This window comes from Gracilinanus agilis, chromosome 6 (assembly GCF_016433145.1).
Source record: "Gracilinanus agilis isolate LMUSP501 chromosome 6, AgileGrace, whole genome shotgun sequence".
Taxonomy (NCBI): Eukaryota; Metazoa; Chordata; class Mammalia; order Didelphimorphia; family Didelphidae; genus Gracilinanus; species Gracilinanus agilis.
This window is the reverse complement of record NC_058135.1, coordinates 232,454,667-232,477,079: the sequence shown is the minus strand read 5'-3', so window position 1 is coordinate 232,477,079 and position 22,413 is coordinate 232,454,667. Positions and strand designations below refer to the sequence as shown.

At 44.3% G+C, this 22,413-nt stretch overlaps 1 protein-coding gene across 1 annotated transcript in view; it reads left to right on the top strand.

Moving 5' to 3' along the window:
- Positions 1-22,413, top strand: part of KCNC1 (potassium voltage-gated channel subfamily C member 1) — an 80,204-nt gene that overhangs the window by 47,152 nt on the left and 10,639 nt on the right. The window contains exon 2 of the mRNA XM_044680752.1: positions 13,289-14,222. Coding sequence (XP_044536687.1) covers positions 13,289-14,222 — 934 coding nt within the window. The remainder of the gene's footprint in view (positions 1-13,288; positions 14,223-22,413) is intronic.

Sequence of the window (22,413 nt, the reverse complement as noted above, 5' to 3'; positions counted from 1 at the left end):
CTTGGGATGGTCTAGATTTAGGACTCTGGGCTTGTTTCCAGGTACTTGGAAGATGAAGAAAGCTCCATGGGCTGTGTGCCCAGGGAAAGTTTCATGGAAGATCATAGGAAAATAGCTATAGAACTGGTGGGTACCCCACAGGCCATTTAATCTAATCTTTTCATTTTACAGGTGAGAAAACTGAGTTCCAGGAAAGTTAAGAAGATTGTCTGAGGTCACACATGTAAACTTTGGAGGCAGAATAAGAGATAGAACTTGAGCTGGGTATTGAAGGATAGTTAGGATATAGAGACAAAGAAAGTAGACATTTCAGGAAGATGCAATAACCTGAGAGAAGATGAGGAGGTTAAAAGTGTCCAAGTATTCTCAGAGGACAATAAAGAGACTCACTTGGCTGGAGTGGAGAATGAAGGAAAGGAAGCAATGTGACAGAAGGTATAAGCTAGTTAAAGAGATGGAAGGAGAAAGGGGAAAAGGAGAGAGAGCAAGACAGACAGACAGACAGACAGACAGAAAGAGAGACAGAGACAGACAAAGAGAGACAGACAGACAGACAGACAAAGAGGGGAGAGACAGAGACAGAGAAAGGACTGGGGGCCAAATAGCAAAGGTCCTTGAATTCTATGATGAGCCATATTTTCATTTATCTTATATATGTATGTTCTGTGTTCTCTTTGAAACTAGGAAAGATTTTCTTATGCCATATGTTCCCTTGAGGTCTAGTACAAGCCTGGGAATGCAGGAGACACTCAGAAAATATTTGGTTGAGGGGGCAGCTGGGTGGCTCAGTGGATTGAGAGCCAGGCCCAGAGATGGGAGGTCCTGGGTTCAAATGTGTCCTCAGACACTTCCCAGCTGTGTGACCCTGGGCAAGTCACTTAACTCCCATTGTATAGTCCTTACCACTCTTCTGCCTTAGAACAAATACATAGTATTGATTTTAAGATGGAAGGTAAGGGTTTTAAAAAAAATTTGGCAGTGTGATGATTTGATTGTGATGACTTTTCTCCATGCCATGGCCCTGTCTCTTTCTTCTCTTTCCCAAAGTACTCTGGGGATAAAGGTAGGCATGGGTTTCTTACATCAGTATTATAAGTGACTGGCTGGGTGAGATAAGCATCACTCAACCTGTGTATCTGGCTCCCCAAATCGATTTTCCTTGGTTGTTGAGCACTGGCTCAGTGAAAGTATTCAGGTAGGACCAAACTTAACCAGAACAGGAAGAGGAAATGTGTGTGTGTGTGTGTGTGTGTGTGAGAGAGAGAGAGAGAGACAGAGACAGAGACAGAGACAGAGACAGAGACAGAGACAGAGAGACAGACAGAGACAGAGACAGAGGCAGAGAGACAGAGGGAGGGAGAAAGAAGAGAGGGAGGGAGAGACATAGAGAGAGAGACAGAGAGTGACAGAGAGACAGAGACAGAGACAGACACACAGAGTGACAGAGTAAGAGAGACAGAGAGACAGAGAGAGAGGAGGCAGGCAAAGGAGAGGCTATTGGGACATAGAATCACATAGCAAAAATCACTTTTCTTGGTGATAATAAGAGGTGGATTCAAGTTCTGGCCCTGCAGTTTTCTATCTTTGTGACCTTAGGCAAATTCCCTTCCAAGCAACCAAATTACGTTCAGACAGAAGGAAGAATGACTGAGTGAGGAAGGACCTCGTCACAAATGGAGCCCTCAGTGAAGGGAATATGGCTGCTTCTGGATGCTTTTCTCTGGCCAGCCTAGGGACAGCATCCTCAGCTAGCCAGAGTGTTATGTGTGCAGAGAAGGGGGTGGAGAAGGGAGTGAAGGAAGAGAGACAGTCAGGGATTTGTTAATGAAAATACCTGGACTATAAATAGCCTCCTGGCCAGACCAAAACAAATTGCCTGTGTGCTGACACACCTATGGTGGCCATGAGGAGAGCTGGGTGAGGCCCTGATTCAGTTTCCCAGTACAATATCAATTGTCAATTTATTTAGACCAATTTGCCAGCTTGCTTGCTCTGCATCATTGAATCCCCACCGATTGTTTCATATAACACACATTCCCCAATGGGCAGATTTAATTAGGCAGAAAAAGTTAACCTAATTCCTCAGGGACTTGGACCCTACCCAAGACTCACCAGGAGTGCTTAGAGTCACCCTTGTCCATGAAAGCCTAACACCCAATCCTGATTTCCCCTCTACTGTTATTGTAGCATCTTGGCACTAGCACTACCCTTATAGACTTTATATACCATCCAACTCCTTTATTTTACAAAAGGGGGAACTGAGGCATGCATTCAAAATTTCATATTTTAATTAATAGCACTGTTGGAGTTTGAGTCTTGGCCTCCTGCCTCTTGTTTCTGTCTCATTTCCTCCAAACGATCCTTACTTCATCCTTTGGCTAAAATAGCTGAATTGGAAACACACACACACACACACACACACACACACACTCACTCACACTCACACTCACACATACACTCACACACATTCTAATGGTGAAAAGCTACAGAATTCCCCAAATGCAAACACATTTTCTAAAGATGAGTGTAGCATAAATAATTCAGCCATGCATACTGGTCATCCTAATAGAGAGTAAATTGCCTTTCTGATTTATGGTTTCCAAAGGGGGGGTGAGGATAAAAATAACTAGCAATTTATAAAACATCTTCTTAAATCAACAGATCATTAGTAGGTTTGTCTCACTTTACAGCCAACAGTCTCACTGTCCTAGTTGCCATAGGAACAAGATGCAACCCCTATCACCATGGCGACCAATTTCAAGAACACAATTGGTGGGGTTTTCGCCATTTTCCCTGACTTGATTCTGAAGAAACCCTGCTCCAGTGTTCTCTGGAATGCATCTCTGCACTCATTTGTCTGGAAAGTTTACGTTGTAGAGACTGAAAGAGTCCTGCCCCATGGCCATAACCTAACACTGGCTCCTCTGGGCTTCTCTCAGGTGTATAAGGGTCTTATTTATCTAGGCTTTTCCTGGTCTCTCCCATTGCTCTTGGGAGACAAAGAGCACTCTTGAACCAGCCCTTCTCCAAAGCAAACTCACTATCCAAGGCTGCAAAAGTTCTCTGGGAGAGGAAGGGGATTATTCTGCTTTTTAATTTCCAGCATCCCTTCTGGATGATCAGTGCCATCCCTGCTCTGCTCCTCCTGGGAAGCAGTGCTCTCCACTCAGACCACTCTCTCCACATCCTTATCACTATTCTCTCATGACCTTTAGATCCTACTTTCCTCTTTCTCAATGCCTTAGATCCTACTTCTAAGGGAAGGGACCTTAGAGACTATCTAGTCTAATACCCTAGTTTCTCAGATGAGGAAACTGAGACCCAGAGATCCTACAGATAATGAGTGGCAGTACCCAACTCAATTTCTCTTGTACTTTACCTCTTTTTCTGTCCCTCTTGAACATCTACATCAGTGATTCCCAAAGTGGGCGCCACTGCCCCCTGGTGGGTGCTGCAGTGATCCAAGGAAGCGGTGATGGCCATAAGTGCATTTATCTTTCCTATTAATTGCTATTAAAATTTTTAAAAAATTAATTTCCAGGGGGCTAAGTAATATTTTTCTGGAAAGGGGGCGGTAGGCCAAAAAAGTTTGGGAACTACTGCTCTACATTAATCAACCAGAAGCCTGACCTTTATAAAGGTAAAGACCAAGAGAATTGGACTAGATGGTCTCTAATAAGATGGTTAGGTGGCACAGTGGATAGAGTATCCAGCTTGGAATAAGGAAGACTAATCTCAAATCTGGTATCAGACACTTAACTAGCTGTGTGACCCTGAGCAAATCATTTAACTGTGTTTGCCTCGGTTTTTTCATCTATAAAATGAACTGGAGGAGAAAATGGCAAACCACATTTTTATGTTTGCCAAGAAAACCCCAATGGGGTCACAAAGAGTCAGATGGGACTAGAAAATGATTTTTTACAACAAGAAAGATCCCTAATAGCTTTGCATTTTTGATTCTATGAATATTCCTGGAGAGCTGGGGACAGCTCCCATTCCCATAAGAAGCTGTTGCCTTCAGAACATTTTCCCTTCCTTGTTGCCTCCAAGCCTTTATTAGAAACCTCACTCTCCTCCAAAGTGAGGGGTGGGAGAAAGTCTGAGTTTAATACTAGTAAGATTTCCTTTCTTTGATGAGCCGAGACATGGGTTTTAAAAGCATTACCCAGAAATAAAGAAATAAACTTAACGAAGACATGTGGTGAGCTGTATCAAGGCCCCACAAGCTTTTGACACAACTGCTCCTGCAGAAACGGGCAGTCACAGACCTTTGTGACATTTGGTGTTCTGTGGCCCTGAAACATTCTGTGTAGCTGGACTCTGCTCTAGCCTACCACTGGGTCATGAGCAGGGTCCTTTGGCTTGAGATTGAGTCTGTGAATGTTTCCTGACCTGTTGGGAGCCCTTGTATCCTAGGTTGCTGATATGCTCCTCCTATGAAGTCTGTGCTCTTCCCTCATATCACTCTCTCCACATCCTTGCCATTATTCTCTCCTGATCTTTAGATCCTACTTTCCTCTTTCTCCATGTCCTAGATCCTACTTCTAAGGGAAGGGACTTTAATACTGTTAACTATTGCTGCTGCCAGGTGGATCAGGAAGACCTGAGTTTGAATCCTATCTCAGACATTTACCAGTTATGGATGTACTTGGTAAGGCACTTGATCTCTTGACCTCAGTCTCTTTATCTGTAAAATGGGGATAATAGTATCTACCTCATGGGGTTGTCACAAAGGTCAAATGAGATAATGTATGTAAATTGGTTGTAAACCTTCAAGTGCTATATGAATGTTGGCTATTATTATGGTCTCTGAGAAGAAACCCCAGGCCCCAAGAGAAAACAATGACTTCTGCAAAATGGTGTGTGTGTGTGTGTGTGTGTGTGTGTGTGTGTGTGTGTGTGCTTGGATATACTATTATGTGTACATTTCTATATATAGCATCTTATTCTCCATGGGAAGGTATATTTTCTTAGGTAAATGGTAGTAGATGGGACTTGCTATGTACTATGGTTAAGGGGTTACTATCAATGTACTGAATTTGGAGTCAGAAGACCTGAGTTCAAATTCTAGCTTTGCTACCTAGTTGCTCTAGTATGGGTTTCTCAACCATGTTGGGACCATTGGATCCCTTTGGACATCTAGTTACCCCTATGTTTGTTTTAGAACAAATTAAAGGGAAATCTAGAGAGGGATGAAAATGACAATGTGATTTTTTCCCATCTAAATTCATGAACCCTTTGAAATCTGTCCATGGACCTCGAGTTTAGAGCTGCCTCTCTAGGCTGACCTTGGACTTGTCACTTAATTTCTGGTCATTCCTCCTCTATAAAATTTGCAGTTTTTCCCTTGTAAAAATGGGATTATTTTGCCCCTTTATTTTCCCCTTTTCTGTGGGTCTCCTTAGCTCTCTGACCAGACTAGGAGTGCAAGGACTGTACATCCGGGTGCCTCAGTCCCCGTCACACTTCACTTCTACTTGAAGCATTTTCAATCTGAGGCCAGTTTGCCACTCTTTAGGGAGCCTGGCATTCCCTCTGGACTATATTAATGTTGAACTCAATCTGGGACACCTGATTGGGCAGAGCCCCACTGCCGCTTAGAACTATGGAACTCAAAAGATCCACCAAGTCTCAGCCTGCCTGGTAACCTGAGAATGTGGGTGAGCATCATTATATTCAACCTGAACTAGAAGATTTCTAAGATACCTCCTAGGGAGGGAGCCCATGAACCCATGTCTGCTGCAGTATGTGTGTGGGGTTGGTGGTAGGGGTGGGGGACAGCTAGCACTCTCCCCTTTCTCTTTTTAGTCCTTGAGAGCTCTGGGGGAGGCAGGACATAAATAAAAGTAATAAACATTTTTATAGTGCTAAAAGACTCCAAAGCATCTTGCAATTTATTACTTAATTCTGTTGATCATCCTATGGGGATAGATAGAGATGACATTATTCTGTATCATTCTTACAGAGGAGGAGACTGAGGCTGAGAGAGCTTAAGTGAATGGCTTATGGACACTTAGTTGGTAAATATCAGAGGTAGAATGTGAACTCAGCTGTTTTTGCCTCTTTTCTGATCATTCTATCTTGCCCCAGGGGCAGCTGGATGGTATTATGGATGTAGTACTGGTCTTAGAGTTGAGAAGATCTGAGTTCAAATCTAGCCTCAGACACTTATTAGCTCTGTGACCCTTAGCAAGTCACTTCAGCTCTGACTGTCTCAGTTTCCTCAAAGGGGATAATAATCCTTGGAGGGTTGTGGTGAAGATTGAATAAGATATTTGTAAAGCACTTAGTGCAATGCCTTGCACATAGTAGGTGCTTAATAAATGTTTGTTCCTTCCTTCTAACTGTTGGACTGCTTCTTAAAGGCCAGGCAGGGATGGAGAAGAGATAGATCAGTCCTGACTTCATGTAGGTATTTGACTAACAGAAGCACTTAGCCAATGGTGCCACTAAGGTTCAACATAAGAGAGGAAGTAGGAGGTTGAAAACTAAGACATCATCTCAGACCAGAGTGATCCTGGCAAGCAAGCCCACATCATCTTCTGGAAGGAGCAGCAGTGCAAAGAACAAGAAAATTGTAGGGTTATCTTAACAACTCTTAAGACAGAAGAGCAAGGGCTTGGCAAAGAGGGATTAAGGGACTTGCCCAAGGTCACACAACTAGAACTTGTTTGAGGCCAGATTTGAACCTAGGTCCTCCTGACTTCAGGCCTGGAGCTCTATCCATTGTGCTACCTAGCTGCCCTATCAACAGCTTTTCAACAGATAGGGAATACACACTGCTGATGCCCTGGTCTCACACTTACCAGCAGTGTTTCTTCCAGGTGATTGACAGATGGTAGTTTCATCAATTTAAAAGCTGTTCTCAGTTTCCCAGGCTGCCCCTTATCTGGGACCAAGACAGATTTCGCCACAGCAAAATTTTCATGGAGTAGGCATTTGGTAAATATTTATTGAATTGGAATGAACTGAATTAAATAGAATTGAGTTAATGAGTAAAGTCTAAGTGGTACACAGTGGATAAGAAAACTGGCTGTGGATTCAGGATGACCTGAGTACAAATCTTACCTCAAATAGTCACTAGCAATATAACCTTGGCCAAGCCTCAGTTTCCTTTTCTGTAAAATAGGCATAATAGTAATAGTAGCAGCCTTACAGCATTGTGAGAATCTAATGAGATAACATATGCACAACCCTTTGTAAACCTTAAAGTATAAATAAAGGCTAGCTATTATTATCCAGATAACTTGGCCTTTGTTTGGGCTGCCCTTGGATCTATAGAAGGCTGGGGAAACAGTTGACCTTGCCATAGAAAATTCTGCTATGGTTACATCTACAACAGAATACGCCTTACTAAACCACACATAAGAGGATGCATAGACATGTGAGTGAGTTGTTTTAGCCCATTTTAGAAAAAAACACCATACTTATTTGGGAAAAAAAAACAGTTTCCTAATTTAGGGATGTTCCTCAAATAGAAAACGAGCTCATCTGAGAAGGCAGTGTGTTCACTGGCACACGGAGTTCTCATGTATGGTCTCTGGTTTTGGGGCATTTAAAGGTATTTTCTGATGTGGGTCATTCTCTGTCTTTTAAAAATGCTGCCTTATTTTGATTGATGAATTTTGTTTTTTCATCACATTTATTCCTACATGTACACTTCCCCCTCTCATACTCAAAGATTAAAAAAAGAAAGGGGGTGGGGAAGCAGTTCAGCAAAATCTACCAACATTTATACCATGTTTGACAGTATGTACAACATTCCACAACCCCTCCCTCCCCCTGCCACCTTTGCAGTAAAGGGAGAGAGAAGAGTGTGTTCTCACTTCTCTGGGGCATCTCATCTCTGGGGCCAAGCTTGGACATTGTAAATGGTGCAGTCAATTCTCAGATGTGTTCTCTGGTCTGGAGATTCTCAGGTATGTTATCTGGTGTGGGGGTTCTCCCGCATAGTCATGCATGTGGGGTTTTGTTCCTGGACTGGTTGGATCCTTTGGTACTTTGATAAACTCTGCCTTCAAAATGTGGTCAGTGGGGCTTCAACTAAGAAAGGATTGTGGGTTGTTACTTGGATAGTTCCAGTAAATAAGCTTCCTTTCCCCTCAGCAGACTGCGTAAGTCTGAATTACTTCTAGAACTGAGAGTTGGGTAAGTTGGTTGGTGGGAAACCAGTTACTAGCCTAAAAGTTTCACTCAGTTCTTAGTAAAGATGCTTGGGTTCCTATGAACATCCCAGGTTCCCCCAGGCAACAGACAAAAAGAGTACCAACCCTGCACTCAAAGAGCTTACATTCTATTGAGGTAGCATATACTTAAATAAATCTTAACTGAGAAATCCAAAATAAAGACAAGGTAGTTTGGGAAGAATGGGCACCAGCAGCTGTAGGGGGTGAGGGAAGAGGGTGACAATCAGGAGAAGCTTAATCTAGAAAGTGGAAGTTGAAGTGAGCCTTGAAGCAAGTGAATACTCATTCTGGAAGGTAGAGACGAGGACATTGCACATCCTAGGCAGAGGAGAGATGGCTAGTGCCAAAACAATGCTGAAAAGCAATTTTCCTCATTTCTCCTTAATTGAGATGGAAGTCTTCCACGCTTTCTTCCACAGCCTCCCCATTTGCCTGACTGCTTTATGAAGGGCCCTTTTGGCTGCTGCCTCACCATTGAGCCCAGACAATACAGACCTGCTCCAATACGTTCAATGGCTCCCCGGTACACACAGGGCAAAAGTCTTAATTCCTCCCCTTAGTAATCAAAGTCTTCCATGACTTTGCCCCAAATTACCTTTCCAGCCTGCTCTCACATTATTCTTCTTCACAAAGGCTCTGCTCCAGTCAGACTAGATGACTCATCATCCCCTGAACACACTTGAAACCAGCAGGTTGCTCTTTTACAAAGCTGACCCAGTTCTCAGTAAAGATGGTTCATAAGTCCCCATGAACCAATCAGCCATTTACCAGAGGAATGCCCCAGCAAACACAAGTACATTTTTTTCTGAATCTGTCCATGTCTTTGCTCATAGGCTCCTAGCTCTGGAGGTGGAAGAGACCTTAGAGGCCATCTAGTCCACTTCTCTTCATTTTACAGATGAGCAAAATGAGTCCCCAAGAGATTAAGTGATTTGCCCAGGGTCACATAGCTAGCTGGTATCTGAACTTGAACCCAGGTCTTCTTGATTCCAAGTCCTATCTCACATGGCTTCTTTCACACTGATCTCTGTACTTGAGATGTACTCCCTGACCCAGCTGATCTTTTGGTGGATTTATGATCTCATCCATGATGGTAATTCCTCCTGTATATAATCCAATCCTTGATATAATCCTTATCCTGGATAACTCTTGTCTAATGTCTTCCTGTAACACCTCCAAGGGTGCTGGAGGTCTTATTTGGGATTAAAGGTTCTTAACCTGGGGTCCATTAACTTAAAAATACTTTGATGAACTTTATTTTAATATAATTGGTTTCCTATTTAACCTTGTGCATTTTCATATATGTATTCAAAAATATGATTCTAAGAAGGAGTCATAGGTACCGCCCAAGGATACAAAGAAGCCATGATACAAAAAAGGTACAAATGCTTTGCTCTGGCTCTCTTGGCATTATGTGAGTACCAGTGGATACCTCAACCCTTTAATACCTGTCAAGATCATACTCCACAGAGCAGCTAGGTTGCACAGTAGATAAAGCACTAAGCCTGAAGTCAGGAGGGACTGGGTTCAAGTTTGATACCAGACATTTGCTAGCTCTGTGATCCTGGGCAAATCACCTAATCCCAATTGCCTGGCCCTTGCCCCTCTGTTTTAGGATCATATTCCTCCTTAAATCCATGACTTAAATGTTACCAAATCTGAGAGGCTATCTTTGAGCCTGTTGGCTAGAAGTAAGTCTCCTCTCTTGAATTCTTCATGAGTTATTTGGTCTCTTTCTCATTTTTTTAATCTTTTTTCCCCGTCCTAGAGTTCTTGAGGGTAGAAGCTATGTCTGTGACAAGTATAGGGTTTTGCACATAGTAGCCTTTTTAATAATTGTTTTTTGGATTTAAATGAACTGAATTCTCCTTCCTGTTCCTCTTTTCTCTGCCTGTCTTCCCCATCTCCCCCAGGTCTTCTGTACTAGCAAAGGTGGGTGATCATAGTTAGAATCTGGGAACCAGGAAAGCCTGTGATGATGGCCTTCAGGCTTGTTCACTGTCTGCTCTAGAGAAGAGACCCAGAGAGAGAAGGGACGTGACAAAGAAACATAGAAAGACAAATAAGAAAAAGCAGGAGACTTAGAACTTTGCTGTCTAGGGACCCTTGGAGATGCGGTTTTGTCAGGGACTCAGAGCTGGAGGAAGCAGAAATTTATTGGTAGCTAAATCATTCAAGACCTCCTCATAGTCCCTTCCTCCAGAGGTGCTCTAAATCTGAGTCCTACTGGCCCCTCCTGCCAGGTGCAGTCAGATGCAGCCAGGCTAATGGTTGACTCCAGCTAATGGCTGATAAATAATCATACCCTGCCCCAGGATGACTTATATTTACAGAAAGGGCCCAAGAGCTCTCCACACTAGCTTGTGTCAGAGAGATTACTGGCCTCCCAAGGGAGTCAGAATTTTGATGGGGTGACCCACCTTCCTACTTCTCTTCTCTAACAGCTCTGGAGATGTGTTAATTAGCCCCTGGGGAGCTAGTAGGGGGGAGGATCAGAACAGAGCCACCAGTAGCCTAGTTTTGCCGTAGGATTCTGTCTTTAGTTAAGGTTGGGAGAGTAGGAAGCCAAATTTCAAAGATTTGGTTCTGATGTAACCTCTCTCTATTACTACACTCCAAGCCCTCAGTAAACTCTGAGGACCTAAGGACCCTTGCCATCTTATAGCCTTAAGTGAGGGCAATGTGGATTTAGAGGAAGGAATGTTGCATCTGGAATTAGAGGATCAGCATTCAAGTTTGGATTTTATCACTTAATATCATTGGTCAAGGACCTCTTAATTTCTATGGGCCTCAGTTTCCTTATCTGCAAAGCTGAAGGGGTTGGACTAGACATCTTTGGTCTCTCTCATATCCTATGTGTGACCTGGGTTCAAATTCTAGCTCTGGTCTTTATTACTTTGTGACTGTGGACAAATTACTGCTCCTTTCTGGGTCTAGAGTAAAATGATTCCCAAAGCGGGTGCCACCGCCCCTGGTGGACGCTGCAGCGATCCAGGAAGGTGGTGATGGCCACACTTTTTTTGTATTGCATTCTATTTTGAGTTCAATAAATAGTTTCATAATTTCCAGGGAGCGCTAAGTAATATTTTTTCTGGAAAGGGGGCGGTAGGCCAAAAAAGTTTGGGAACCACTGGTCTAGAGGGTCTAAATGAGTTAAACCATTCTCTTTTAGCTTAGAAGTCCTGCTAATATCTCTGACTGCTAAATTTGTTCATCCTGAGATGATTTCTCAGGTCCTCTCTAGCTCTGATCTTCTAAGGGTCAAGGATTTTATTTGCAAAGCTTCATTTGTAGATGCTTTATATCTATAAGGAGTTTTCCACCTATAGGCAACTAGGAGATGCAGTGGATAGGGCACTGAACTTAGAGATAGGAAGACCTGAGTTTAAATATAGCCTCAGAAACTTACTAGCTACATGACCTTGGGCAAGTCTCTTAATTTGAATCAGTCTCCATTTTCTCAACTGTAAAATGAGAATAATAATAGCATCTACCTCCCAAGGAGTGTTGTGAAGATCAAATGAAATAATATTTGTAAGGTGCTTAGCACAGTGTCTGGTACATAGTAGGCACTTAATAAAATGCTTGGTTGTTTTATAAAGAAAATGTTCTTGATTTACTTTATTTGATTCTACTTGCTCTCCCCCCAATTCCCTAGCCTTCCTGGGGATAGCTGAGAATGAATGTCTAAGATAATTCTTAGACCAAACCAAGAAAGCAACTCTCAGAATTTTTTGAATGCCTTATATCTGATTCCGCCAATTCGATTTGATTTGTTAAGTATTCACTATTAAAAAGACACCATGTGAGGGTCTGGGAGCATAGACAAAATACAAAATAGTACCTGTCTTCAAGGAGCTTACATTCTGCTAAGGTAGCTTCCATTCAACTGGGAAACCATGATCTCCAACCTCTGCAGAACATGTCTGTTGAACAGTGGCAATGGAGTTCAAGGAGTTTTTAGAAGACAGACCATAATTTGTGATACACTTGGACATCAGGTGATTGTCCCAGATTAAAGTACTTTGTGAATGCTGAATTCATGGTGTGGACACCAGGCTACAAAGTAGATTGTCTGTTTCTCTGGGAGGGAGCATTCATTTGAATAGGTTTGGAGTGAAAAAGTAGCCCCTGATGGTGATGTACATCCCACCTGACTCCTGATTTCTTTCTCCCCAATGCTTCACGCAGAAAGGCTAGCCACTTTCCCCACTTACCAGGCTCATAAAAGACAGAACGGAAGGACTTTCAAATGACAACTCCACCATTAGTCCTGTACATGGCTCCCAAGGGCAGTTGGCCCGGAGTAGTCAGTTGAGTTCCTGGGGAAAGAGTGGGAGGGGGGAGAAATAGAGAGAGGCATTCCTTCCCAAAGGCTAATTATATGTCTTTTTTTTTGTTCTAAAAGAAGGTAAAATCTGAAAGCCAAGAGATGAGACAAAGACAGAGATGGAGCAGAAATAGGAGGCAGAGAGGAATGTGATGATTAAATAGCATGATTCTGCCATGTCACATCCACGCTTTCTTTTCATATAATCTCTGACTCCAGCTGAGGTCATAGAATCATAGATGTAGAGCTGAAAGGACCCTTAGGGGCTACTTAGTCCTTCTGTCTCATTTTACAGATAAGAAATTGAGGACCAAGAAAGGGAAATCACTTACTCAAGAACACACAGGCCTTATGATGCTTGGGGATCCCACCTTTGAGCAACAAACATATAAGCAGTAAATAGCAGAGGTGAAGTTTGAACCCCTCCACCACACACACATATATACCTCTTCTACCTCCCATAAGCCTCTTCCTGAGTAGGAATACCTCATAAATCCCACCTTTTGGTAAAAAATTCTGATGTTAAACTCTATCACAGTACCCTCCCCGCATCTTTGTCTTTTCTTCCCTCTTTTCTTCTTTTTTCCCCCTCATTCTTTTCTTTTCTTTCCTCCTCCCTGTTCACTACATGATCTTGGTGTTGTCAGAGCTCCGAGGCTGGAGCCTTCCTGGGTTTCCTAAATGTTATTCCCTGAGGGGCTCTGGGTGCCCCCCTGCACTTCACCCACTCCCTCCCTCTGCACTAACCTGTCTTCTCTGTTCCTCTCTGCAGTATGTGGCTTTTGCCTCCCTCTTCTTCATTCTGGTCTCCATCACCACCTTCTGCCTGGAGACCCACGAGAGGTTTAATCCCATCGTGAACAAAACGGAGATTGAAGTCATTAGGAATGGTACCCAGGTGCGCTACTACCGGGAGGCAGAGACCGAGGCCTTCCTGACCTACATCGAAGGGGTCTGCGTGGTCTGGTTTACTTTTGAGTTCCTCATGCGGATTGTCTTCTGCCCCAACAAGGTGGAGTTTATTAAGAATTCGCTGAACATCATCGACTTTGTGGCCATCCTGCCTTTCTACCTGGAGGTCGGACTCAGTGGCCTGTCTTCCAAAGCCGCCAAGGATGTCTTGGGCTTTTTGAGAGTGGTCCGGTTCGTGCGTATCCTGAGAATTTTCAAGTTGACCCGCCATTTCGTAGGCTTGCGGGTCTTAGGGCACACCCTCCGTGCCAGCACCAATGAATTCTTGCTGCTCATCATTTTCCTGGCCTTGGGCGTCTTAATCTTTGCCACAATGATCTACTATGCTGAGAGGATAGGTGCTCAACCCAATGACCCCAGCGCCAGCGAGCACACGCACTTTAAGAACATCCCTATCGGCTTCTGGTGGGCGGTGGTCACCATGACGACACTGGGCTACGGAGACATGTACCCCCAGACGTGGTCAGGCATGCTAGTGGGGGCGCTGTGTGCGCTCGCAGGGGTGCTGACCATCGCCATGCCCGTGCCTGTCATCGTGAACAATTTCGGAATGTACTATTCCTTAGCTATGGCTAAGCAGAAGCTACCAAAGAAAAAAAAGAAACACATTCCGAGACCGCCGCAGCTGGGATCCCCCAATTATTGTAAATCTGTCGTAAACTCTCCACACCACAGTACTCAGAGTGACACATGCCCGCTGGCCCAGGAAGAGATTTTAGAAATTAACAGAGCAGGTAGGAAGCCTCTCAGAGGAATGTCGATCTGACCTTTCCACCTCCGTCCCTTGTAGAGATCTGAGATCCAGTCAGACTGCTTTCTTAGCGCCATGGGTAGCCCAGGGATCCGTTAGCGTCCCACGCTCCCACACGGAAGCCTGACGTGTGGAGCCTGGGTGGGGGGCCGGGAAAGACGGAGCATCGAAACGGAGAAGGCGAGAGTCAGTGGGAAGGGTCTTACCGCTGGTCCCCGGGTAAGGCTCCTGACCCTTGACGCAGGTTCGCGTTGTTCTGAAGAGAAAACAAAAAGCTGCCTTGCGGAAGACTCGCAGGCGCCCACAGCCCTGGAGCTGGACTGTCTTAGGGGGCAGCCCCTCACCAGGGGCTGCCCGTGAGAGCCACGGGCTGAGGGTCAGTCTCTGACCCAGGTCACCTGCCCATCCGATGGAGGGGGTGGGAAGGGGGTAGGGTGGCTTTTCAGAAAAGCCAGAGGACTTCAGAATGGGTTTTCTCGGACTCCTTTCCATCGAGGGCCACCACCCCCTCCTTCCCCCGTAGTGGCTTAGAGGGCAGAAATCATGCACGCTAGAACTCTTAGGGAAGGCAGGGTAGGGCAGGCCAGGGCCCAGAATGCTCGGGGGCATGGTCCCACCACCTGCCTGCTGCCTGCTGAGTAGTACTAAAGCCCAAAGCCCCCATCATTCCTCAGAGGGCTTCCCCTGGCTGTAACATGCATACTTCATAGCATGCAGATGCCCCATCCTGTACCGCCACACTAGGCTATGTTCAGCATTTGTAGCTACAAGCTTTCAGGCACGACAGTAGCTTTTTCCATGTCTGCTTCTCTCCAGGGTTTGGGTTGAGTGGTCCATCCAGAGTTTTCCAGCAGCATCCTGATGCAAAGGGCTGCTGGAAGGAGAAATAGAGTGGATACGAGTGTGAGCAGCCAGGCTTAGACATAACTGCTGGGGGTGACAGCAAGGCAGGGGGTGGGGAGAGGTGGGGGTCAGGGCAGGGAAGGGGTTTCCTCCCAACTGGGATTAACCACAGCAATATGAGCAACCCAGCCAGTGTAAAATCAGTTTCATGTGAATTCCACATCGGGGGAACAATACTAGTCACTGAGGGATATATTCTAGTATTCCATGGCTAGTGGTCATCATGGGCCTCTCTCAGTTTTATGAGAATCCACAAATAGCACATAAAATTATGGGGCTCTGATCTGAACTGAAGATTCAAACCCCATAATCTACCTCTACCCATGGACTAGCATCGATGTATTCTGTAGACACAGTGGTTTTCATAGGCAATGGCATCAGTAAAAAAGATGATGACAACTGAGAGCAGGCGGTGAATCATTGGACAGGCGGGTTTGGCTAAAGCCAAACCATTGAAAAGGCAGAGTTTAGCCTAAAGAGAAAAAGTCCCATCCTGGGCCACCCCTTCCTACTCCTTGCTCAACCAGGGCGGGACGGGCAGGTAGACAGATCAGCTGCTTGGGAGTGGTGGGGATTTCTGAGCTCTGGATTCATTTTCTACCACCCCCTCCCCTTACTATGGAGGCTGTTCTCATCATTTCTGCAAGTGCTTCCACCTCAACTGCAACCCTAACCCCTGATGCCAACACTCCTTCCCACTCTTCACTCCCTTGCTGGCATACTCACTCCATTCTGTCATGCATGAGTGAGCCAGGAGAAGAAAATAAAATATTCAGCTTCATACTTTGCCCATATCAGCCTATGGCCCAAGGAAAGCAGGGGAGAGAACACCAGTCTACTACTTGAAGAGTGGTAGAGCATCCATTTGAACTGGGGTTGAACCCTCCTGCTGTAGCAGATCCCGATATCCCTTCCAGCTGGTTTTGTTAGGTGAAGCCCCTTCTTTTGGCCAGTACCACTGCCCTTGACTCTGTGAGTTTTCTTGCTGAAGATTCACCCCAAAGAGACAGGAGAAAGATGCAAAAATAGGATCATAAGGTATATTGGATAGAAAAATAACTGCTCTCCTGGGTAAGACCCCAGGGTTCATCTGATGCTTCACTTTACTTCTTGGAGGGCCAGAAATCCTAGGAGCAGGGCCAGAGGGATGGCAGAGGGTTAGGGCATTCAGAGGAAAATAAGGAGAATGGCTAGAAGGACAAAGCGTCCAAGGATAACAGCTTTGAACCTTGGACTAAATAAACCACATAAGCTTGCTGAAGAATCATAGAACCATAGAAATCTTTAGAGATGGAAGGGACTCAGAGATCATTTAATCCAATCTGTTCCTGAGCAGAAATTTCTTCTAAATGACCATAGAACCTCTGCTTGAAGTCCCCTGGTGATAGGGGGCTCAATACTTTCTGAGGCAACCCTTTCGTATTTTGGAGCAACTCTCATTGTTAAGAGTTTTCTCTACGAAAGGTAGAAATCTATCTAAAAGAGCATTACTTAAACTAGCCAAAAGTAGCATAGCAACACCATTACTTATTGAAGTAGGACAATTGACCAATTTATATTTTTATTTTAATATGAAGGTAAGATCATATTGTCTTTTGTCAGAGACATCTATTAGCATCCCAACCAAGAATCTCTATTAACTAATGTATTTGCAAAGGGCAAGGAGACCCGAGATCATATTTCCTCATCCACAGACCAGAATCAGATAGGGCTTTGAATGCAATTAGTTAAATATAAGTACAACCACCATATTTAGCATCTTCATAATTTGTTAGTGTTGAGTGTATATTAATCTACTTCCTTCTGTGAAATGTCTTTCTATTGCAAAAGGAACCACATTGCCTTTTAGGATTCTAGTTCCTTAGTGTCAATCCCAACTTTGACCCTGGTTTTCACTTTTCTATCTTTCCTATAATTCCTTGATCCCTAAATTCCAGCTCAGGACCACAAGGCCTTTTGGCCTTTTTTGGCCCTTGAGCCCACTTGACTTCCTGTTCAAAGATCTGCCTTGCCTATTTCTTAATTACCTTTTACTCTTCATGCTTTTACTGCCAAAATAGGCTGTCCAGTTTTGGCATCCACTCACAATTTCTCCTCTTCCTTCTGCCACTATTGTGCTCCAGGGCATAAAAGGCATTTCTAGATCTTACAAGAATAGAGGCAATGCAGTAGAGATAGAGAACCAGCTTAGATTCAGAAAGTTCTGAGATCAAGATTAGCCTTTGACACATCCTGACTGGCATTTGGCCCAGGCAAGGCATTTAACCTCACTGCTCTAGGAGACTCTCTAACACTATAAACTGCAGAGAGGAGCCAATCTGCATTGGTAAAAGGAGTTTTCTTTTCCATTCCAATGACAGCACAGGTCCAATCCTTATCCCAATTCCAATTCATAAGAGAAAAGAGAATTTTCAATTTCAGAAACAATACACTAGGGTAAGGTAATTAGAAGTATTTACATATCTACATATTCATTAAATAATTAGAAGTATATATGTATCCATATATCTCCAAATATCTATACACAACTCGGTGTTTAGCAGCATTATCTTCCCTAGGCTAGGAGCACCTGGCATAACATCTAGCTTCCTTGACTCCCCTTTTCCCTCAGGAAATTCTTCAGCACAAAGACACTCCATGGTGATTTGGGTTTGGGCCACCTGGATATTCTGGCCTGAGTTTTTGTATCTAGCCTATAACTTCAGGCTCATTCTCAGCCAATCAGGCTCACTCTCAGAAGGCTTATCAGGAAACTTGATTGGTGGTTGATTTTTAGCATCCTTACTCCTGTTTTATATGATATCTTAGCTAAAATGTCTGGTGTCTTTCCAAAGGGGAAGGGGGAGAGAAATAGCACAAAACTTTCCCCATCACCTGAAAAATAGAATTATGTAAGCCAGTCCCGAGTTTTCTCCCAAACTTCACAAGAATCAATCATTATAATCTCCATGGATAGCAAAGGATCAAAATTGGAGAGACATGAGCTCCGAGAGCAAAGGAAGGTCTGGCCTAGAGAGCCTCAGTTGTCAGGATTAGGGGATGGTCAGAGCCAGAGAAATAGTGTCTCTAAAGAAAGAAGTGTCTGGACTAGAGGAATAGGGGTCCAGATACAGATTCAGGATAGAATTAGAGGGACAAGCTTTCAGAACAGAATAGAGTCAAGGCTGAAGGACAGGGATTCAAAAGAGGAGAGAAGAGATAAGAATGGAAAGATGGAAATTTCATGGGAAAAAAAAGACTTTGAGCTGATAGAAAAGAGATTTTAGGGCAAGAATTCCTAAGCTGTGGGATTCTTTTTGTCATAGGACCCTTTAACAGTCTGGTGAAACCTAAAGACACTTTCCCAGAACAATGTTTTTAAATACATAAAATAAAACACATAGAATTACAAAGGAAACATTATATAGAAGTCCAATTGTCAAAATATTTTTGGAAACAAATTTATAGATCATAGATTAAGAACTCCTGCTCTAGGGGAACAGAGGATCAGATTTAGAGGTATAAGATATCCATCAAGAGAAGAGAGTAAGGGATAGAGGTAAAAGGGCTTTTGCAAAAAGAGAAGGCACAGGATCTCCTGGAATAGAAGAAAGATGGAGATAAAGAAGGTCTTGGGTAAACAAGGACAGGATATCAAAGAAAAGAAAAGAGATGAAACTAGAGGGAAAGAAGGTCCAGGGGCAAAGGTAAGTCAAGGGTGGTTTTGGGGGAGGTCTTCTTAGACCAAGGAGAGATCAGACTAGAGGGATGGAGCCCTGGGTCACAACTTCAAGATGTTAAGAATATCTAGGAGGAAAATCATGAAAAATGCCTTCTGGGCTATTTTCTGAACATTCATACCAAGGATTTCTACTTTACTCATTTCTAAACCTTTGATTATCTCTAACCCTGGCTTGAGGACTTGACCTTCTTGGTTGCTGGATCTGCTTGGTCTCCACGATTCAGTGATTTACTATTCTGAAATCCCTTATTACTTTTCTCTCTTCTTCATCTCTAGCTCCAATTAATTCATGGTCCTGTTCTAGTATCCCCTTCATTCCTTCCCCCTTTTTGCCCTTACTGTTGTATTTCATCAGGTTAGGTCACTAAGAACGTATGTAAAAGAAATTTCCCCACCCCTAGGCTGGGGGCCAGTTAAATCTTTTTACATAACTATAATTCTAGTTCTCCAGGCCCTAGCTCACCCTTTATGGTTCTCTTGCCTGCAAATACATGCTCAAGGGCCCTGCTTCTTTTCCTGGTCTCCCTGAGAATGATGTCTTCCACCTGTGGAAAATTCAAAATTTATCCAGAACTCATTTATCTACTCTACAACAGAGTTAATAATACCTGTACTGCCTACCTCACAGAGTTTTTGGGATGGCCATGATATATAACCAATGGTGCTTTGTAAGCACAATATAAATGCTATTACTGTTATTACTGTTCTTCTTTTTCTTATCATCATCACCCACAACTTGCTCTGTTAAACAAGGAGCCTCCTGTTTGCACGATGGGTTTTTGGTGTGTGACACCTTTATTCCTAAGTAATTAATTAGTTTACATGATGCCTCTCCTTCCTTAGGGAGTTGGCAGAATAAAAAGAAAAAATCATCATATACCATTAAAGTTTTTCCCATCACCAGGGAGGAAATTAAACTTGACATACCGTTCACTGCTGAAATTCACAAAAGATAGTTTCTTTAAGGCAATGCAAGTCTATTTTCATAGCATCCAGAAAGTCTATGACCTTCCACACACACATACACATATGCCCACATACACTCTAGGGATGTGAATTTTGCTAACTAAGGAATTCATGGTAGTCATGCCAACAAAACTCAGGATGGCACAATCTCAAATCAAAATAGGGTGAGAAAAACCTTCCTCGGGATCTGAGAGGGCTGGGCTGACTGGGTCTAGGATGCCAAGAAAGAGCTCTCATTCCCAGGATAGGTGGGAGGAGGACAAAAACTGAGTCCCAAGCAGTATTGCCAGCTCTCAGCCTGTCTTCCTTGCTCTGTCCACCGCCACACAAGCCCCAGAGTTCTGGGTCAAGGCTGAGCCAATGCTGGGAATAAGGGATTGGCATCCCTGCCACCTCTCTTCTTGAAAGTATTCATTAGTTTATTGCTCCTGAGGAATGGGGATACCCCCAATTCTACTAGCCAATAAAAGTATTATCCTTTTAAGACATTTGTATCCATTCATAGATGAAAACATTTGCATTGCTTTCACAGCGAGCTTCCTACTCCATATGGCAGATGAAACCATTTGCCACTAGACCTTCCTTTTCTTTTCCACAATTCCCATGCTGGACAGTTCTCTGCAAGGGGGAAACTCCTAGAACTCCAGCCTCCCTGGCTAGAAAGGTGCTTCAGTAGATTTACATTCTAATAATTAGAGGGAAGCTTGCCCAGGATTGAACCAGGCAGTGGAGGAGAAGTCAATTGAGAATGGAAACACTGGCCACAGAGAATTCACAAAATGGCAAATGCCTGTGTGTTCTTAGGTAAATCGCTTCTCTCTGTGTCTCCTCCATTTCTTTTCTTAAAGAATGGAAGGGTTGCATTAGGTGATCTTTAAAGGCCTTTCCTGCTCTGAATCTATGGTTCTATAAACCTATGATCTGGTCATGGTGGGGACCCTCCTTTCCCTCACCACATACATTCATTCGCAGCTGGCATAGCTGACCACATGTCTCTACATGGCTTCCCATCTGCTTTCTTCCTCCTGCTTGCTGTTGCAGAAGGGGCTACAGTGAGGGGAGCAACTGAGGCATTTCGAAAGAGATGGAGTGGGGAGTATGAAATCCAGCAAAGGCAGCAGCATGGACATGTAAGCAGGACATGAGACCCCACCTTTTAGGGTCTTAGTTGGGACTGCAGCACCTTGACAAGTCAGACCAGGTGGTTTGGTGCAGGGGAAAGTGTGTGAGAGACTGGGTTCTAGTCTCACCTCTGGTCAGATCTTTCATGATGTGTGGTACATCTATTAGCAACCCCTAGTACGAGGGTGAGGGGGGCAGGAAACCAGAGCCTTTCCCTCTTCCTTTGGTGGAGCTCAGCCCCAGGACACCCTAGCCAGGCTAGATGAAGATGGGTATCCAGTTTTCATAACTGCAATCCCTAGAGAAAAGTCCTACTCCCCTCCCAAAAGAAAATTCCTTTTTAACCTCTTCCCTCTATAATCAAACCCATCTATATTTCCTCTCCCAGCTCCAACACACACACACACACTCTCTCTTTCTCTCTCTCTCTCTCTCTCTCTCTCTCTCTCTCTCTCTCTCTCTCTCTCTCTCTCTCTCTCAACAAACAACTCACCCTGACCTGACCTGTAATTCCAGTCCATGCTCACCTGAAGCTAGAAGGACCGGCTGGGCTTGGGCTCTAGGCAGAGTAAGCCAGCATCTCCAACCCCATTTCACCATGGGCTTGGGCCCAAATCTGTTCCTCCTTTTGTTCTTCCCATCTGTCAGTCTTCGTGGGTCATGTCCACTCTGGCTCCTGTGCGTGTTGGTTCAGTTCTCTCTGGTGTTGTGCCTGAGTTAGAGTCTTTGTAGAGTGTGTCCACTGAGGATGATAGGTAAATCAAGGCAGGATGGGAGCAGACTCCAGCCTGGGGAGCTCCTCAAAGTCCTTGGCTCTCAGCTTTTCCCTCTTCGGAGCTACAAAAATGGGGAAGGGGCAGCACCTCTGGTTCTCTAAAGATGAGCTCACAGAAGGGAGTTCCAAGAGAACCACCCAAGCCTAAAGGAGTCTGCCCACCTGCCCTGTCACAAGTCTTTGGTGGAAGCTGAGTTCTGCCATGGGCAGGTGGGCATGGCCAGCTGAGTGGGGTCCATGGGCCACAGGCTCGCCTTGATATTCTGCGAAAGTCTCTTTTGGGGGACACCATTTTCTGAAGGGACCCTGGTCAGCCAAGCGGTGAGTATAGGCTCTGAGGTAGGTTGGCTCCCCACTCCTGGACCGATGGGCTCTCAAGGTGCAACCAACCAGGGTTTGGTACCTGTGGCCAATGGGAAACCATGATCCCCTCTGATGATTCAGCAGAACCCTGGGGACAGGAGCTCCGACAGGAGTCCTTCCATGTGGGACCAGCTGCTGGCTGGTAAAGTGAAGGGTATCAGATTCCAGTTGGGGAAGATTGAAAACCTGGGGGGGAAGAGCACAGGAAGCCTAGAATAGTTAAATTTGATTTTTTTTTAGGACTAGGAATAAATGTTTCTATGTTGTTCACATTTTTTCTCTCTCCCACTAACCATGTCTCTCTCTCTCTCTCTCCCTCTCTAC